We start from the raw sequence: 18,587 nt of genomic DNA, 5'->3' as shown, positions 1-18,587 counted from the left end.
CCTTGCCAATAGACGGTTTTCCATTAAAAAGATAAAAATCCAAACACCCACAGCCACCCTAGCCTTTGAGGCCGGACGTCCACTCGGGCAGGATAATGCATCCGTCCTCACGTCCATGTACAGAAGATAGGTTGCCAGAGAAACTCTCTACGCAGAACGGGCGGTGCATGCAATCCCACGGTGCAACTCGACCGCACCATCCGCGGTGATTAGCTCAAGCATAGAGCCAAAGAGCAACACGGAAAGCTCGCCCAACCCCTGACCCGAGCCAATCACCGTAGGTGATACGGCCGAGCTACACCGCCCACAGCGCACAAAGAGCTTCGGCCGCACCACCTACGGCGCACAAAGAGTTTCCCTAGGTTGCCATTCAATCAAGCACCTTGACAATCATTCTAAGAAAATTCGTTCCATCTACGCAAATGAAAACAACACAGCCCACAGCGCACAGAGTTTCGGCTGCACCACCCGCGGCGCACAAAGAGTTTCTCTAGGTTGCCATTCAATCAAGCACCTTGACAATCAGTCTCAGAAAATTCCTTCCATCTTCACAAATGAAAACAACACACAGGCCCGGCTTTGTTTAACTAAGGAAGCTTTTCCATGTGTTTGGTGATTGACGTACCAAAGCTCCGTTCCATCACCAGAACATCACCCATGCATTACACTAAGCGATCATTTCCTCTGACGCCTCCTCACCATTTTCACTTGCCATCTACCACCAAATCTTCTGACTACTTGATCGTGGCACTCCTAACTCGTACTTTACATGATTCCCTGATCAAGTGAAATCTTCCAATGGCCATCATCCCACCAGTTCCATGATCCCCGCTATTCCTTCTACACGATTAGTTCACACATGATAGATTGTTCCTCAAAAAACGAAATTCATCTGAGAGATTTATATTTTCCCACGCTGAATATTATCCAAAAGCACGTTACCAACAGCACATACATCAATACACCGTCAAGAGCTTTACCAAAAAAAAAAAAAAAAAAGAGCACCGTCAAGAGCGCATCTGCTCCTATAGCTTTACGGATATGATTAAAAAATAGCAACTAATAAGACTGATACAAGGACGAGAATTCTTTGCAAGCATGTCATATCCGCTTAGAAATGGAAGCAAGATAAGTGAACAAATATACAAAGCCTAACATTGAATAAAAAAGACGAGCAATCACGGTTTACCATTTCAATGGTCAGCAACTTTAAACAAAGGCACGGTCATACCGTATCCAGGCTCTCCGTAATTCCATAGTCATGATGTCACAGTTCTCAATCCTCATCCTCATCCTCATCTTCTTCCTCCTACAGATGCCCAGTGACACTCAAATCAGAACAGACAATTCCTAACATCAATGTTCAAAAGATGGTCATAATCACAAACATTTAAGGATGTGTGGGTGTTGTCATAAATAGCATAACCAACATTCATTCTTCATGCAGACACAAGCATGCAGAAAAATTTACAACTTTTTATTTACAGTGAAAACTTTTACTGCGACGCATTTCGTTTATTTAAACAAAAAACAAAATGGCTGCTTTGGTTAGGAAAAGACAGTCAAAGCACCAAAGCTTGCATGGCGTGAAGCGCCATGCTAAGTTCCACAAACCTGGAATTCAAGCAAAACATGCCATGGATTCAAGCTAGAATTCATGAAAATTTATGTGCAAGGTGAAGATAATAATGCCAATTCATTAGCCAGTTGGAGAGCCTAAAAACAGTAAAGTCAGACGAAAAGCAGTCAGATCAGCCAACACACGGAAAGAAGATGCACCATTTGCCAATAAAGCGCTAACTGAAGCAACAATTCCTGTAGAACAGATAAAAACGAGTGAAGCTACAGCCAACCACCCGACACCACAAAAATTTAGTCAATGTACATGCTGGCAAAGAAACCTCAACCAATTGCACTACTTTCCAGCCAAAGAAACTAAAACAGACAATTCCCAACATTAACGTACAAAAGATGTAGTCACAAACCTTTGAGGATGTGTGTTGTGATGAATAGCACGCGCCAAAATTCATTCTTCATGCAGCGAGGAACATGCAGAAAGAGCAAAGAAACCTCAACAAATTGCTCTGCTCTCTAGCCAAAGATACTTCACGAAATTTAATTCCTTCTGGCTCTCTAAAAAGTGGTCTAAAGGCATTCTTAAAAACTTCCCACTAGCTTATACCTGCCAGGTTGAAAAGCATCTCACAAAAATAATGCATCATTGCAGCTTTTTTTTTTTTCAGAGGCAAAGCACATCTCTTTCCAAGTGGCTCAGGAGATACGTGCAAGTTTTTTAGCGTACTACAAAAAGAAGAAAGGCATACTGTTGAAAGGCTCAAAGAACTAAATATCAACGAGAACTGTTCGTATCAATTATCAACCCAAAACACACCAAATAGCCTGAAAATGAACATCTGAAAAGACATGAAGAAGGCCCCTTCTCTTTCCCTAGTACCAGGGCTTCCTTCCACTTTGCTCAGCCCATGGTAAACTTCATGTCCCTTCTCAACATTTTAAGATATCCAACTCACTCAAGTTTTGAAGTGCCTCACTCACTCATAGGTGTGAGCTTACTCATTCATGAGCTAGACCATGTGGTGGTCAGTCATAACTTATGTGACTATTATAGTCCTCATTATCCACTAACTTATAAAAACTATCAGCCCCAGGCCCGGCCAATATCAAGATCTAACCTACCGATGAGCCCTAAAAAGAGCACTAAAACCCTCTTAACCTCTGAAATTATAGAATTCTTCATTGGCGCACTAATCTTCCTCTTTTAGCACTTCAAGTGATGACCTCCAACTCATGTCATGTCAAAAACAAAATCCAGGAATTTCATAGAATACCTCACATTAACCTCTGTTTTTACACTGGAGTCACCTGCAGATACCAAGGATTAGCCTACCTTTTGTACATGCTTTCTATTTCCTTCAAAAAGCTACCTCCAACCAAAGATTTATGGCCTGTACACATCAATTACGATCACAGACCCCTTTTAAGCCATTAAATGAAATCTAACCAAGTAAAACACCCACCAAGCAAATGACCTATCACACCATGCCCATCACCATCACACAACTCTCTCCTCCCATCTGCTCCAATATAAATCACATCCAAGGCAATCCATTTGCTTTACTCCTGAACAATAACCAACTTCACATTTCATTAAATCTATTTATAATCTATGTTTTGGTCAAAAGCAAAACAACTATGTTTAAGTAGAAATAGTGCACCGTCCAATGAACTGAGGTCCTTCGAATCTGAAAGTCTTACACAAAACTTCCTCCAACAGATTTTGGTTGTGATAATATAAAGCTAGACATATAATAACATAGTTATGGGAGTTTGGAAGCATGAAGAACCTAATATTAGAAAATGGTAAATCCACTATAAAAATTTAAAAAGACCTCCACAAATAAGTAAAATATTTATTCAACATAAACAGAAAAATCAACAGGAAAATGTTTATTTAGGTAATCAATGTGTGTTAAAAGCACGTGAAATATACTACAACGTTCCAATATTTATCACAAAATGCAGCATAATCTTAATCACTTGAAGAGCTCTAAGAAGCTTACTTCACCACTTTCCTCTTCATCCTCATCATTGACTTCAGACTTTGACCTATCAGACTCATCATCACCATCATCAGCCACACTTTCCTGAATCAAAAATATCGTAAAATAAACTAGGGACCACTGTAATGAAAGGTTACAGGTGATAGCTGATATGCAACAAGACTAGTATTATTTAATACTTGTTTCTTATTGTAAGCAGACATTTGGTTTTCATATTCACTCTTCCTTTTTGCAGCTTTGGCTTCATATGGAGCTTTCTCCTGAAAAATTAAGAAAACCAAATTATTGGACATCCGATGTGCAACACAAGAAGAGCCAAAAGATAGGAAAAGATTCTAATATAAAAAGCCCAACATTCACCACTGTACTATCTATGGTTCTGCATTTCAATCCAACAACAGTAGGATACATTATAATAGTTCCATGTTATCTTAAAAACAATACAATAGTTCCATATTATCTCGACAACCAATCCAGGACAGCTTCAGTCTCAGGCAATCTCAACCCACATAAAGCAAACAAGAAGATATATAGCATTCGAAAGACAATGACAGCCAGCTACCCAGCCAGTGATCTGTCGTCATTATTATGTGATTTATTGAAAATATTTCTATTTTTTTGGCTGATAAATAATACGTACAGCATCAGACATTGATTTCCACTTCTCTCCACCAGCTTTACCAACCTTCAGTGACAATATCAAATGTTAAATCAAATCCAAAAACTTGAAGTATAACTGATGAGTTCAGTACAGTTAAATATAGTAGATTCTGTCTGAGTATCTCCTTACAACTGAGACAGCTTTCACATTAGGATGTTCTTGCTTGTATTGCTTCCTGAACTCTTCGCTGCAGCATTAAAGTTCCAAGAAGGTTAATAATTTCTGGAAACAATATGCAGCACTATAAGCAGACGCCTCTATGTGAAAGATGAGAATGGCAAGGGTGTTTACAGGAAAACAAAGAAAGCACTAGGGGGCCTCTTTGGTTTGTTAGGATCCTTTTTCACCTTTTGTTCCTTCTTGGTCCGTCTTTTGCTACTCTTATCTGCCCTAATAGCAGCCTTGCGTTTCCCAACCTTTCTGAAATAAAAAAACACATAAAATCATTAACTAAAATTCAGTCCTATCAACTTCAGTAGCAGCCTTGCATTTTCCAACCTTTCTATAAAAAACGGGGAAAAAGCATTCAACGACCAGCATAAATGCATAGATGGCATTAGCAGACCATCACCAGCAATTATTATCCACTCATGTCAAAATCCTCCCATATATTGAGATTTCCCATTTTCACAAACTAACAATGGATGAATGCACGATTTAAATACTATAGCCTGTACACTAGAATTTATACTTTCTCAGTCTTTCCCCATTAATTCCCTTATTATATCCTGCACATTCTTATTGCGAACATTGTCACTTACAAAAAGTTATACAGCCTCACCAAATACTATTTTATCAATGTAGATTACCAATATTGTATTGTCTTTGGAAAGATCCCTTCCCCAAACATTGCATATGACCATATAGCCTGTTGAGAACCTCTCTAATATGAAGGGATCTTGGCTAGAGTAGAATCCTTAATGTTGACCATGCAGACGAAACACCCTCCCTCATAAGATATGTTTGTTTCACTCGCAACTAGGTAAGACTCATATATTTAGTACTAAATAACCACTTAGGTTCCCCAGCCTTGCTGCAGATGTTCTAGGGCCTCATGTATGTATCTACACTTAGAATCAATGTTTCCATGCTCCATAGGCCCTGTCAGTTTACTGATCAATAAGATGGACACTGGTCCACCATAACAAACAGAGTATCGTATGCTATGCAAGTGACTAAGACAAGTTAGCAATTTAATTACAAGGATCAACTGGATGCAGCATAAGCAAGCACCAGACTTTAAGTAACCTGTCATCAGCTGGCTTCATTGCTTCCTTAGTTTCCTTCTTTGTTGCCCCTTTTCCCTTTCCTCCCTTCATTTTCAGGATGGAGAAGTTCCTGTGACAAGGAGGTTAGCCCCCTGCCAAACACATAGAAACCTTTAAACCATATAAGTTGCTGGTTAAAAGATGGCAGCAGTTGTTATTAAAAATAAGAAGAATCAGTAATGGTTAAACAGCACTATATGCTATGGCACGAACAAGGGGATGCAACCATGTAACATGATACATGTATGAACGATCCAAAAAGCTAGCTAAACAACAGGGAAAAAATGTGCCGGATTGAGAAAAAGTTGCTAAGATGATAAAGGATACGAAATAGAACTACATCACATTCAAACTAAACTCATCAGACTAAATTAGAGCAGATATTTAAACTGAACTCATACGAGCAAAGAACTTCCAGATTCTAAATCAGACAGAAACCTAGTAAATCAGCTCATATAAACCTTAGAGGATCTATTACTGAACCAAAATTCTCGAAAAGAAAATCAATGACATGAGGTTCAGAAGGCCCTTGAGAGCTCAAATTAAAGTGAACATCAAGTGCAAGGAGATACAAGAAAATTTAACCCATCCAGGAGCTGGAGAACATGATCAAAAAGAGAGAAATTGATATAACCAATTGGAAATAATCCAGGAGCTGGAGAACAATCCAAGAACAAATTGATATGAAACAACGCTTTGAATTGAAAAAAGCGAAGAGAAATGCCCCCCATGTTCCACAAGAAATGGAACAACCAATTGGACGCGAACGATCATCGGGCAGAAATTGCACTAATAGTCAAAATAAATAAATAAATAAAGGCAGAATAAAGGACAAATAAATTTCTCCAGGTTATCGTCGCATATAGTCAATGAAAGATCTTCTAGACCTAAAAAGAGCGAGGCTAAAAACCTTCAAGTTAATGGGGACTAAATAATCAACATCAGCGAGAGAAAGAACGCAAACTAGAAGAAGCAGCAGTACAATCCACCAATTCCGCTAAACCCCATCTGATCGGACAGTCAGCTAAGCAAAGGTACAGAACAATGCATAGCAACTGCGAATCAACAAGAGAGATAGAGAGAGAGAGAGAGAGAGAGAGAGAGTAAAAAATAACCCGCAAATGACCTGCGGGCAGCACCAAGAGGTAACAAGCATCTTACAAAGTGATAAAATAGATTTTCCGTCCCAAAAATATTATAAAAGAACAGATAAACAATTAGAATGAACGGATCGAATTAGGATATGAGAAGGAAAAAGATTCGACCATCCCATAATTAAGATATCTTCAAAATCAAGAAAAATCAAGTGCCGAATCGGCATATCGAGCCCCGAAATAAAGATTTTAAAATTAAAATATAGAGCAGATAAAAAGGGGGGAAAAGGTTCCCTAACCACGAAGGGAAGGAGCGGCGAAAACCTCCCGACCAAACAAACAGGACAAGAAGCGGAGGAGGAAGCAGCGGAAAAAAATATGAGAGAGAGAGCAACGGGGAAAGCTGGAAGGAAGCAGACCAGAAGAGAAGAGAAAGAATAATGATGCGTACAAGTACGACCGACTTGGGGTTGGAATTGAAATGTAGATCAACCGGCACAGCCGGTGGGTGCACCTCCTATTGGCCGCTACCCAGACACTAGCACCGCAGGCTGGCGATAACATTGACCGGCTACTCCCCGCTGCCCTTCCTCAAGCTTATCGACCCAGCACATGCGCTCACGCGAGCACTGAGATATTTTTAGGCGGTCTGCTGTGGTAACACGTGCTGATATTAGAAGCCTTCTGATATGCACGATGCCTCGACTCATCATCTCAGCCGCTCAGTGTCAATGCGAAACTACTCCTGCTGCTCTACCTACCTATCTACTGCAAGGTGTATACATACGCCAGAATTAATTAATCATGATTTTTTTTTTGGGGGGGTGGGGTGGGAGTTGGAGTGGGGGTGGGGGGCGCGTTTTACCTCGCCGATGCCACCTGCGAGTCCTGACGCTGGCCAACCTGTCGTAATAAAAAAAAATTGATGATAATGATAATAAAATAACAATATTTTTTTTTTTAAGAAAAATGCCTTCCTTTTAAGTAATGTAAGCAACAGCTGCCTGCCTGCCTTAGTGCCTTCCTTCATCTCGTTGTTTTCTTTGCCGTGTCCTGTCTCCTTCCTCGGTTGTTCAGGTCCTTCATCCCCGTCACGATTCTTCTCAAGTCCTGTCTTCAATTCCGATTTTTATTTCTTTCTTATTTTTGTTTGTTCAAAAATTTTCTTCTTTTCCCTGCAGAAATTGGTGGATTGGTTGCTCCCCGTCCCCGGGCGGAAAGGGACGAGAGGTGAGGAAGTGAGGAAAAGAGGGAAGAGAGTGATTAGGAGGAGAAGCCATTGGTCGATCGGTCGGTCGGAGGTGATCATTATTGTTATCATTCATCATTTATAATATATAAAGAAAGAAGGAAAAGGGGGAGGGGGGGGGGGGGAGAACAAGGAGAGAGAGAGAGAGAGAGAGGGGGGGGGGGGGGGGGGTGAGAGATTTCGATGGGGCTGCCGTTTCTGATACATCTGGAGGGGAAGATCTACAGCTGCAAGCACTGCCAGACCCATCTCGGCATCTCCGATGACATCATGTCCAGGGTACGAACACACCGTCGCGGTCTCATCCCCCTTCCCTTCCGCAATCTTGTTTCTATCTTCTTGCAATTCAATTAGGATGTGAGGGTTTGTGTTCCTCTCGGTTCTTGGTGTTCCTGATCTCTTTAATTTCCTCGTCACAAACGAAACACCGTTACCAGTTTTTGTCTCTCGGCGGCACAGAAGCCTTCGCCTAGACGGCTCTCGTCGCTCGTGTTCCTACCGCGTGCATGCTTGCCCTGCCATTTACTGAAAAATCTCGTCTTTTTCCATGCATCTGTGGATCTTTCCTAGGTGTCTCCAAAATTTCTTTTTTCCACTCTTCCCCGTTTCCCTTCAACAAATGCTGATGCTGATGGTGATCTTCCTTTGCTTCTGCTGATGTCCTTCGAACGCTAAAAAGTCTGCTCGACTCTACATCGTCCTTCACAGTGTACTCTATCGTTTTCCATGAACAATTCTTCTATGCTTTCTTTATTACTTCATCCTGTTCTCTTCATCCAAATATTTATTCATTTCTGTGCTGCTGACATTTGACTCCTTGTTAGATGATGCAAGGATCCATCGGAGAACCATTTTAATCATTTCCTCTTTGCTTTTTAACATTTACGGCCGCTGTTCTGCCATCTTCTTTGGAATCTTCACGACCTCATTCCAGGAAAAAACTGGGTCACTGAAAGATTTTATTAGAGCAGCATCTAGTTCTCTATCTTGGCAACTTTCTTTTACTCTGTGCCTTTCTAAGGTTGCGTTGATTTAGCCAGTATTCTTTTTTCATTGTGAATGCTAAAGCACCTCGTTTTCCAAATCAGTGAGTGGAGACTTTTCAAACGAGAGGAGGAAGAAGAATTAGCAGGTTACATTGAATGGAAATTTGGGACAAGCATCGCAATGCCTTCCACAGAAACCCTTACACGCTTTTTAAGTCCACCTCCTTTTGCTTTATCCATATTTTCTTCACCTGTCACGTGCATACATCCAAGAGATGCGAGGCAGCATGGCCTGACGTGGCTGTGATGCATCGTGGCATGATGAGGCATGCTATGTGCACATAAGTTGCTCACAGTCCCTCGACTTCTTGGCTTACCCTCTTTCATTTTACCCTGCCCATCAGGACGTTTTTTTTTTTTTTTTTAATTTACTCATTGACTTCAGTTATTCAGCTTGTGGATAATGATGAAGGCTAGTTGCCTCTTAGGCTGTGATGATGAAGGCTAGTTATTCAGCTAGTTTTGCACGATGTTCCTCTGTAGGAAGCCATCCCATTTGCTGTGAGTGCATGCACAAGTCAAAGCGTCTACCTTGAATAATAAAGAGATTTGTCATTTGTCAATTTTGACATTTTCTATTTCTTTCATAGTTCTTTAGGTGGGGTTCACCATGCAAGAGAGAATTTGAGTTGTCAGATCTTAAAAGAGCAGTATCATATAACCACCAGCTTGTTGGGTGAATCTATTATATATCTAGCATGCATGTCAATCATCACAATTGGCACTAGACACTCATTTCTTCTCTCTCTCTCTTTTTTCCTTTTTTTTTTGTTTTGGGTTGGGGGTTGGGGGAGGTGGGTGGGTTACCATTGTATGGTAGTTACAAATCATAGTTGGCTGAGAGCCACAAGAGGGTATTCGTCTTTAAAGATAGGAAGATCCGGATATTTCTAAATCTTGCTTCTCTCCAACTTTCCAACTTTGCTTGAATAACAACTGCATTTCTCCACAAAAGGCTGAAGTTCACTGAATCTAAAGAGGAGGGAGTTAACTCGATAACATCCAATAATTGCATCCTGTAATAAATTCTCATACTGCCTTTGGACTAAATTGCATCAAAATGTCCTGCTGGAGCCCTCTTTGATCAAATGCTCCTGTTTCACTTCCTACCTCCTGTTATTAAATTTCGCATGCATGTGAACATGGGCATGTTGATTAAAAGAAATCGAGGAATTTATGAAATTTGTGGCTTTCTTAAAACTTTTTCTATATTTTTCTTAATGGCGGTACTATCCTTCTTGTTCACTATGAATAAATATTATTTGCGAGAAGCAAAAAATAAGGTTGCCTGTATTTGTTATGATTCATGCATATTGAAGGTGGACGGTATAACTATGCTGACAAACTTTTCATATCCTGTCCAGTCCTTCCATTGCAGGCATGGGAAGGCTTATCTCTTCAGTAAGATGTAAGTAGTTTGGTTATCTTTGCTTAATATTATGCCGTGCAAGATTTTATTTGAGAATTTCTCTGCTCTCAAGTGGATGAAAATGTTTTTACATCACCCTGTTTCCATCTGTATCTGATTGTCATTTTTATTGTCCTTTTTTTCATTATATCTAGTCAAAAAGTACAGGGCTCAATATGTTATAATCAAATATTGGTATCTCTAAAATTGTTTCTCTATAGTAATGACGAATTCAAATTATTGCAAAAATTAAAGTACTTTTCAAATTATAAAGAGGAGAGGCATGTAATGTTCAAAAGGTAAAGAGTCCATGTTTTCTTAGAGGGATATTTTGGTGTCACCATTTTCTGATTTGGAAGGAACTAAAAAAATTATATGTCTGTAAGAGACAAATGATTTATTTTTTTATAAGAGAAGGACACATTCTATTAATTTTGTTGACCAATAAGAAGTTCAACTAGAGACATATTCCAGTCAGCAGGCACTGGAAACAACACCTCTGTCAGGTGACAATACGTCATTCTTACTTGATATTGTTGACAAAAGTTGGGCCATAGATTTTTTTAAAAAAAATAATGAAAAAGTGGACCCTTAGCTTAGAATCAGTTCTAGGTTGTGTTAGAGAGAGGTATAGGTGGACGTTTCATCTAAACTTTCATATAAGTTCCATCTTCACTCTTTAAAAGAAAGAAAAAACAGAAAATCAAGAAGATAGGTCATTGGAGAGGTGGTGACAATGATCTAAAAGGAGATTCAATTCTGGGAGTACTCTTAGAAGGCTTTGTGTATAGAATAAAACTAGTTGAGATTTCTTTGGAGACAAAAATCAAGAGCCAAATGGTTGAACGAAGGGAGTAAGAGACAACTTTTTTGTATATATAAAAGTAAGTGTTCTTTCTAGGTGGCTCTGAACATTAGGGACTTCATAAGACCAGTTAGTTTGCTTGCTATGGTATTAGAAAAAAAATGTTGGTTTTTTTAAATTAAATTGCTATTTTTCATGATATGTCAATTTTAGATGGCTTTTTGGCTTCACATGAATGCGTTAAAGTAAGACACAATGCAAATCTCCCATTTAAACATCTGGGCTTGATTTGGAGGAGGCACTAGCTAATGTTAATTGAGGCAATGTACTGTTTGTTATAGACTTAAATGGTTTTGGAATGCTTAAAATTTGGGGCAAACAATTAGTGTTCATGATTATTGGACAAGGCAAAATATGGGTAGAAACCAGCGTATGCATTTGGTGTGTGGGCCAATATACTACACTTCTCAAGTTTGTAATGGTCTATTTGCTTATATATATGCTCCTTCGGAATCTTATGTAATTGAATGCAGACCAATAAAGAATCTTAAGGACATTTTCTTGGAGAGGGAGTGAAGAGGATGAAAAAGATGTATTTTAGTTCAAATTTGGTGTGTACGGTGTCGGGTGATGTCTAAGGAGATGATAATTGATTTAGAGAATGCAAAGAGTTGCTACTGCTGAGCTCTCAATATATAGGGCTGAAGTTTTTGGACAAAGTCTATAATTCTTTTCTTTTATCAGCATATGCTAAGAATACTCCCTTTTTTTCTCATGGAGAACTGAACGGATTCACATCCTTAAGTGACTTTTGACTAAGAGAAATCTGGAAACTTAAAATGTACATAGATATTTTAGATACTTCAAAAATAGACTCCAGAACATTCTTTAGACTAAAGAAGTGCATCACTTTTCAACATACAGCTGGACAAGAATAGTGGCTTTGTTTTAGGAGTTAGTCATATATGAACCTGTCTTGGCTGGAAAATGGCTATAGAGGTTTTGATGTTATGATAAGGTAGAGTGATCCGATTAGGGAGAAGGAAGATTTTCTTTTATCCTCTCAACTCGAATCTCACAAAGAAAAAGGTAGAAGAATAGGAAAATTTTTTAAAGTAAGGCTCAAGCCTCCTTTCTCTCTTTATTTTTCTTATTGATTAAAAATGATATATATATATATATATATATATATATATATATATATATATTCTTTATTTATAATAGCGAGGTCCATTCTTATATAATTTGGATCAGATGCCTCTTCCTAACTACTAGATAAACTACTGTCCTAGAATAATTCAGGTCGGATTAACTTTTTAGTTCTAGTGAAACTCTTTTACTTAAAATAGATTTGTCTAGTAGAAATAATTTAAAACAAGCTAAACTCTTTCAAGAGATAGATCTCGACTTCTATATCAACTATGCCTTTTGTCACTCCATCGGATTCTTTTCGGATCGGAAGCAATGTTCGGTCAAAGTCTTATTTGAAAATTTTCAATTTGATTAACCCGTTTCATATCCCAAACCAAGAAATTTTGGTCCAATCATTTAGAATGTTGCCCCTTTTATGGGGAGGCATTACATTGTAGATCTTGAAAAATTGTCTAATTCTTTTAAAAAAATGATCATTGAAATCGAACGTCATATGATCAAGTTATGTCCTCCCAAAATTTGGCTTATGAATTGGTTTTTTGATATGGCAGATCTTGCTCATGAACTCTATTCAGCCCTATCCGTAGTGGCCAAAATGGTTCACATCAAGTTGAGTGTTCCTCTTGGATCATAGAGAAGGGCGATTTGAGTGAGTCATCATAGGGTTTCGAAAGAGAGTTGGTTTGCCACATAATCTTAATGTGGTGCAATCTTACGTGGATATAGGACACTTGTCAAGCATCCACATGCACTGTTGGAAATTCAAACCTACAAAATATCAGACAGAACTTGATAAAATTAGTAAAATCTTGTTAAATGTCATGTTATGGTCTAAAACTTGGCATAACTGTCAAAAATTGATATATAATGGTGATGGATCAGCTTTGTTTGCTTGTAGCATCGAGGAATGTCATTAAGTATTCAGATGTCCAAGTGTCAGGACGCACGAAGAAATCCAAATTTTGAAGTGTTCGATTTGCACTTGGAGGGATAGGGGTTTGAGTAAGGTTATAAGTTCTGATATTCATTGGGTGGTATAGAGCTTACTTGCAAGGTAACAGTATTGGCTCAATTAGTACCGAGACTTAGAACCTTTGGTGTGAATATGTCGAATATTTTAAGACTTTGGAGCTCAGTACCATTGTTAGAAGGAAAGATCATGTGTGGCTCGATATTGAGACTAAAACCTAATTTTTGAGAATTGGAGCTCCGTATTATTATTGGGAGGAAGGATCATGAGTGCATGAACCTTAGAATACTGGACAGGAGATTCTGTGTACCTTAGCTTCTTTTGATTGAATTCTGAAATCAAAAGATGTTTCTAAGACATCCTCCATTTTCCGTCATTGAGGAATCCAAGCCACTACCAAATAAATATGTAAATTTAATGATATTACGATTATAGAGGGTGAGTCTTGGCACAAGGTAAACCTGTGGCCTTGGGATCACAGGTTTGAAACATGTAAACAGCCTTTCTGTGCATGAGGGTAAGGCTGGGTTCATTCAACCCTCTACAGGTCCTGCAATGGTGGGAGCTTGCTGCATTAGGCCATCCTTCTAATGATACTGGCCTTTGCTGCTAATGTTGTAAAGCACCTGCTTTGCTGCCTTTCAGACTTCAGACTTCAGACTTCAAACTTGTATAGCGTGAGATGAAGTTCTTTCATGAACTCAAGTCAATTGCCAGTATAAATTAGCTTGTATGTTATCTAAAAGTGAGCGCAGTAGAATACCCAGTTTTGGTCAATCTGGAGATTTCTTTGATCTCGTTATATCTCGTAGGTTGCAGCTTGCAAATGATAACAGGTGCATATAGATGGGATTTGGGTTTACAAATGTGCCAGGATGAAATGGTGACAAATAGGTAAATATAACTTTCCGTTCTTGCTTTGGTAAATACATATGCCCGCTGTCTTACATGCCCTCTACCATACAGCAAATGGGTATATGTGCATGTATTAGCTTTTCACTGCTTGCAGATATTTGTAGTTCATAGGCAACATAACTCAATATTCAGTGGAAAAGCATAATCTGTAACGGAATATTTGCGTCCAACCCCTGCATAGCCTACAAGACATGATTGACCCATTCTAATGTGATAGGCTGGTTGTTAGGAGTCATCTGACCCTGCTAAAAGATTTCCTAGACAGCAGTGTATGATGGATCACTCCTGGTGCCAGGCAAGACGATGCCTTGTGGGCCTGATGGGCGATTCATCGAGGGGATATGAAATCCATTTCAAAAACATCATCTATAATGTAGTCATCACTCGATAGCCGGGATGTTATTTATTCATTTTTAAAATTTTAATAGAGTGAATGTGACGGTTGGACTGAAAGAGGAGCGCATGATGATGACGGGGTTGCACACTGTCTCAGACATATTTTGCGTTGGTTGTGGATCCATTGTGGGATGGAAATATGTAAGATCCAATTTGCAATTGTTTTTGCTTTGTCACTTATCTTGTGGCATCGACCAGTGAACAAGTGCTTTGTTTCAGGAGGCTGCCCATGAGAAGAGCCAGAAGTACAAGGAAGGAAAATTTATCCTTGAGAGGTGCTCTTTAAATAATCTTTATTTGTAAGAATATCTCTATTAAATAATGAAATCTAGGCAAAAGAAAGTGATTCAAACTTTTAATAAGCATGAAAGCAGATAATGCCACGTCTATTGGTAGAGTATTTGTTGGACATGATTAACATGTCCTAAGTTGCTGAGTTGGGCTCTTATTATTGAACAGGTTTAAAGTTTCCGGCCCTGATGGAAGTCACTATTGGGTCAGTCATGATCCTCATGTAGGTGGAAGTGATGCTGATGATGCATGATCTACCCGCTGCTTAAACAAGGGATCAATTCCCACAATTGTAAATAAATTCCCATCATTGACTTTCTGAAGTGGATTGTGATAATTGTTGCTTTGTGCACATTCTTGGCAGTTAAGTACATACCATTCTAAATAATGTTGTTCTCTTGCCTTCTCACATGCAATCTTTTGGATTCAAGAAGTTATCTCAAGCATAAAGATGCTAATTTGTATTGAGATTTCATATCTTGATCAGGTCAGCAAACTCTTTCAATTTTAAGAGGCTTGGTTGAGCATTACCGAGAGCAGTATCCTCTATTAAAAGCACCCAAGAAGATAGAGATGAAAGTGAATTAGATAATATCCATATGATTCTATGGGACTAAAAGTGACTAAAAGCATGTCCGGCCATATCTATTCAAATTTATTTTTATATCTAAATATATTTGAATGCAGTTATAAATTTAAGTGTCCAATTAATATCGATATATGAATTGAGATATAAATTTACATAGATGGTTATTCGGTCCATATTGGATAATCTTATTTAATTTTATATAATATTTTATAAATTTAAAAAATAATATTATTAATGTATTTTTAATTTAATTTGCCCTCTATATAGCAATATTTTGATTCTATGATTTATAAAGTTAATTGATTCAATTTGTATCTAATATCTCTAACTGCATTATTAATATCTGATTTGTATCTGCATTTTAAAACAACCATATATATAAATTTAGTATTTAAATAGTATCCATTTTCTAAATCTATATTCATTAGGATATATGGATATATTGATATTCAGTCTATTATCAGCTCCCATAAAGAGGCATTATATGAAAGTAAAATGGTGAGTCTATATTTAATATTTGTTATATTTTAATATTATTTTAATATTTATATTAATATAATATTTTTTAGGGTAAAAAAATAATCTCTTGTGTTTTAAGTCGATTTGCAAATATCTCCTGTATATCAAAATATTGTAATATGAATTTTTTATTTGATATTTTGCTGCAATGTCATTCAAAGATCTCTCGATTGGGGCTAGAGATGCCATCCATGCCTAAGCTGCTAGTTATTTGCTGAATGGTTATATGGTATGTATTGGAGGAATTTTAAGTGGGTCGATAATGTGAAAAAATCCAGAGCCCAAGATGTCTAAGCTTGGTAAGCTCATCTGCTGAAGTCCTTGCTGAGCCATGGTGGGTCATAACCTTCATCGAACTAATTTCAGCATCTATTCGATCGACGCTTCACACTATGTGTAGATGAAAGTTCGTTGATCTACCGCTCGGCAACTCTCGTGCATAATAGCTGACACTTTCTCATCAATTGACTCATGTAGCTCAGGCTAGTGAGTCGACAGTGTGTTCGAATGGCTGTTCAGTCCAATCAGAAGATAGTCGTTGGCCAATCATGTCAAGCCAACCAACCTCTCTCTTTCGGTCAGACTTCTGGCTCTTAGTTTTTCCATCCGATGACGATATAGGACAATCGACGACAGTGTGTTCGAATGGTTGTTCAGTCCAATCAGAAGATAGTCGTTGGCCAATCATGTCAAGCCGACCAACCTCTCTCTTTCGGTCAGACTTCTGGCTCTTAGTTTTTCCATCCGATGACGATACAGGACGATCGACTCCTAATCATCATCGATCAGTCTTCATCTCAGCGACAACTTAATTCAAAATTTGACATGCCTGAAGATAACTATCGCAAAGCTAATAAAAAAATAGCAACCGCTACATCCTAAAATTTTGAGCGATAATCTTGCCATCTCATGCAAATCGTGTCTTGATTGAGCAGGATCATGCCAACTAACTTACCAACTGAAGCTCCAGCCCTCCATCCATAAAGAGGGCTCAAAGAAGACTCCAAAAAAGGTATGTCATTATTCTGTCTCTCACACTCCTTCATCTGTTGAACGAGAGCTCTAACTTGAGCATCAGAGGGTCCTCTAACTTGAGTATCTGTCCGGTGGGCGCAATACTCTATCGAATCTCCTTAATGGTGTATCAATAATGGATTTTGGATTTGATTCAACCAAATCGAATTTTGTGGGTTCATTAGATTGTGTTGATTCTTTTATCCATCAAACTTTATCAAGCTCGATTTTAGAAGCACTAATTCCTTTACTAAGAAATTTTTTTTCTAAAAAGTGTGCTTTATTACTCATGAATACTTTCTGTTCATCAGCAAGATAGAAGTAATACCCCTTGTTTCTTTAGGATATCCTACGAAGATACACTTGTCAGACCTAGGTCCTAGTTTGTCTGTTTTTAAACATCTGACATAAGCCAGACGCTCCCAAATCCTAAGATATGAGAGTACTGATTTATATCTAGTCCATATCTCATATGGTATTTTATTTGCAGACTTACTTGGAGTCCTATTAAGTACATAGCAAGCTAACTTGCGCATATCCCCAAAATGAGATTGGCAGATTCAAAAATTCTATCATGGATCGAACCATATCCAACAAAGTTCGATTCTTTCTTTCTGAAATATCATTATGCTGTGGCATTTCAAAAGAAGTTCATTACGAGAGAATCTCATTTTCTTCTAGATGTGTCAGAAATTCATCAGAAAGATATTCACCTCTTCGATCAGATCGAAGAGCTTTAATGCTCTTTTTAGTTTGTTTCTCTACCTCACTACAGAATCGTTTGAATATTTCAAACGATTCAGACTTGTTTTTTATCAAATAGACATACCCATATTTAGATAGGTCATTTGTGAACGTAATGAAATATTGATGCCCTCCTCTGGCACTTGTGCTCATCGATCCACATACATCAGTATGTACAAAATCTAAAACATCAATAGCTCATTCACTTTTTTCAGTAAAAGGTGGTTTGGACATCTTTCCAAGTAGACATGATTCATAGATTAGCAATGATTCACAATCATTGTCCTTAAGGATTCCCTCTCGAATTAATATGTTTATCCTGTTCTTGTTAATATAACCCAGCCTACAATGCCAAAGGTAGCCATCTGAGACATCATTTATCATTGGGCATTTTCTCGATATGTACATTACACTAGGCCATAATACAATATAAATTTCATTGTTCAATTGTCCATGCATTGCAGTAACACCATTCAAAATAATATCACAAAAAAATTTTTTATTGAAATTTCATAATTTTCTTTGGCCAGAAGATCTATAGAAATTACATTCAATAAGAAACTAAGACAATAATGACAATCACTAAGAACAATAATATAAGAATTGAATACAAGTTTGATGATTCCTAAAGCTAGAACTGGAACTGATCTTCTATCTCCAACGTTCAGGAATCTCTCACTATCTTCAAATCTCCTACTGACCTGAAATTCTTGCAACGAATTATAAATGTTAATAGAACTACCAGTATCTAATATCTAGATCATTGTATCACAAATTAAGAAGTTGCAAGGAGTTATCATATAATTACCTTGCTTAACAACTAATTACTTCATCTTTGGCCAGTTCGAATCAAGGGAAGCAATATATTAAGGACAGTTCGTCTTC

General features: G+C 38.0%; 2 protein-coding genes across 8 annotated transcripts; one reads left to right on the top strand and one right to left on the bottom strand.

The window, feature by feature from the left end:
- Positions 1–1,020: 1,020 nt before the first annotated feature.
- On the bottom strand, positions 1,021–7,074 carry LOC105034903 (high mobility group B protein 3). Of its 4 annotated transcripts, none has more exons than XM_073244221.1 (9): positions 6,904–7,074; positions 5,491–5,602; positions 4,534–4,662; positions 4,372–4,429; positions 4,222–4,266; positions 3,761–3,841; positions 3,582–3,665; positions 1,986–2,031; positions 1,021–1,309 (listed from the first exon to the last, which is right to left on the bottom strand). In XM_073244221.1, the coding sequence occupies exons 2-9, from the start codon at positions 5,559–5,561 to the stop codon at positions 1,296–1,298; spliced, it is 528 nt and encodes a 175-aa protein (XP_073100322.1). In that variant the 5' UTR covers positions 5,562–5,602; positions 6,904–7,074; the 3' UTR covers positions 1,021–1,295. The 4 variants fall into 4 exon arrangements, with proteins under 4 accessions (XP_073100322.1, XP_073100323.1, XP_073100324.1 ...); XM_073244222.1 differs by having other exon boundaries at positions 5,491–5,621; positions 6,904–7,047; XM_073244223.1 differs by lacking the exon at positions 6,904–7,074 and adding an exon at positions 6,421–6,853.
- A 450-nt stretch (positions 7,075–7,524) lies between these two features.
- On the top strand, positions 7,525–15,245 carry LOC105034904 (protein yippee-like). 4 transcript variants are annotated; one of them, XM_010910234.4, is made up of 7 exons: positions 7,525–7,681; positions 7,786–7,905; positions 10,264–10,307; positions 14,047–14,128; positions 14,578–14,686; positions 14,765–14,820; positions 15,005–15,245. In XM_010910234.4, the coding sequence occupies exons 3-7, from the start codon at positions 10,280–10,282 to the stop codon at positions 15,087–15,089; spliced, it is 360 nt and encodes a 119-aa protein (XP_010908536.1). In that variant the 5' UTR covers positions 7,525–7,681; positions 7,786–7,905; positions 10,264–10,279; the 3' UTR covers positions 15,090–15,245. The 4 variants fall into 4 exon arrangements, with proteins under 4 accessions (XP_010908536.1, XP_010908535.1, XP_029117588.1 ...); XM_010910232.2 differs by lacking the exons at positions 7,525–7,681; positions 7,786–7,905 and adding an exon at positions 8,039–8,132; XM_010910233.4 differs by lacking the exons at positions 7,525–7,681; positions 7,786–7,905; positions 14,047–14,128 and adding an exon at positions 7,984–8,132.
- The last annotated feature ends 3,342 nt before the right edge of the window (positions 15,246–18,587 follow it).

The sequence above is a fragment of the Elaeis guineensis genome, chromosome 10 (genome assembly GCF_000442705.2).
Source record: "Elaeis guineensis isolate ETL-2024a chromosome 10, EG11, whole genome shotgun sequence".
NCBI lineage: Eukaryota > Viridiplantae > Streptophyta > Magnoliopsida > Arecales > Arecaceae > Elaeis > Elaeis guineensis.
Note: the sequence above shows the minus strand (reverse complement) of the source record. Positions and strands in the feature narration are given on the sequence as shown.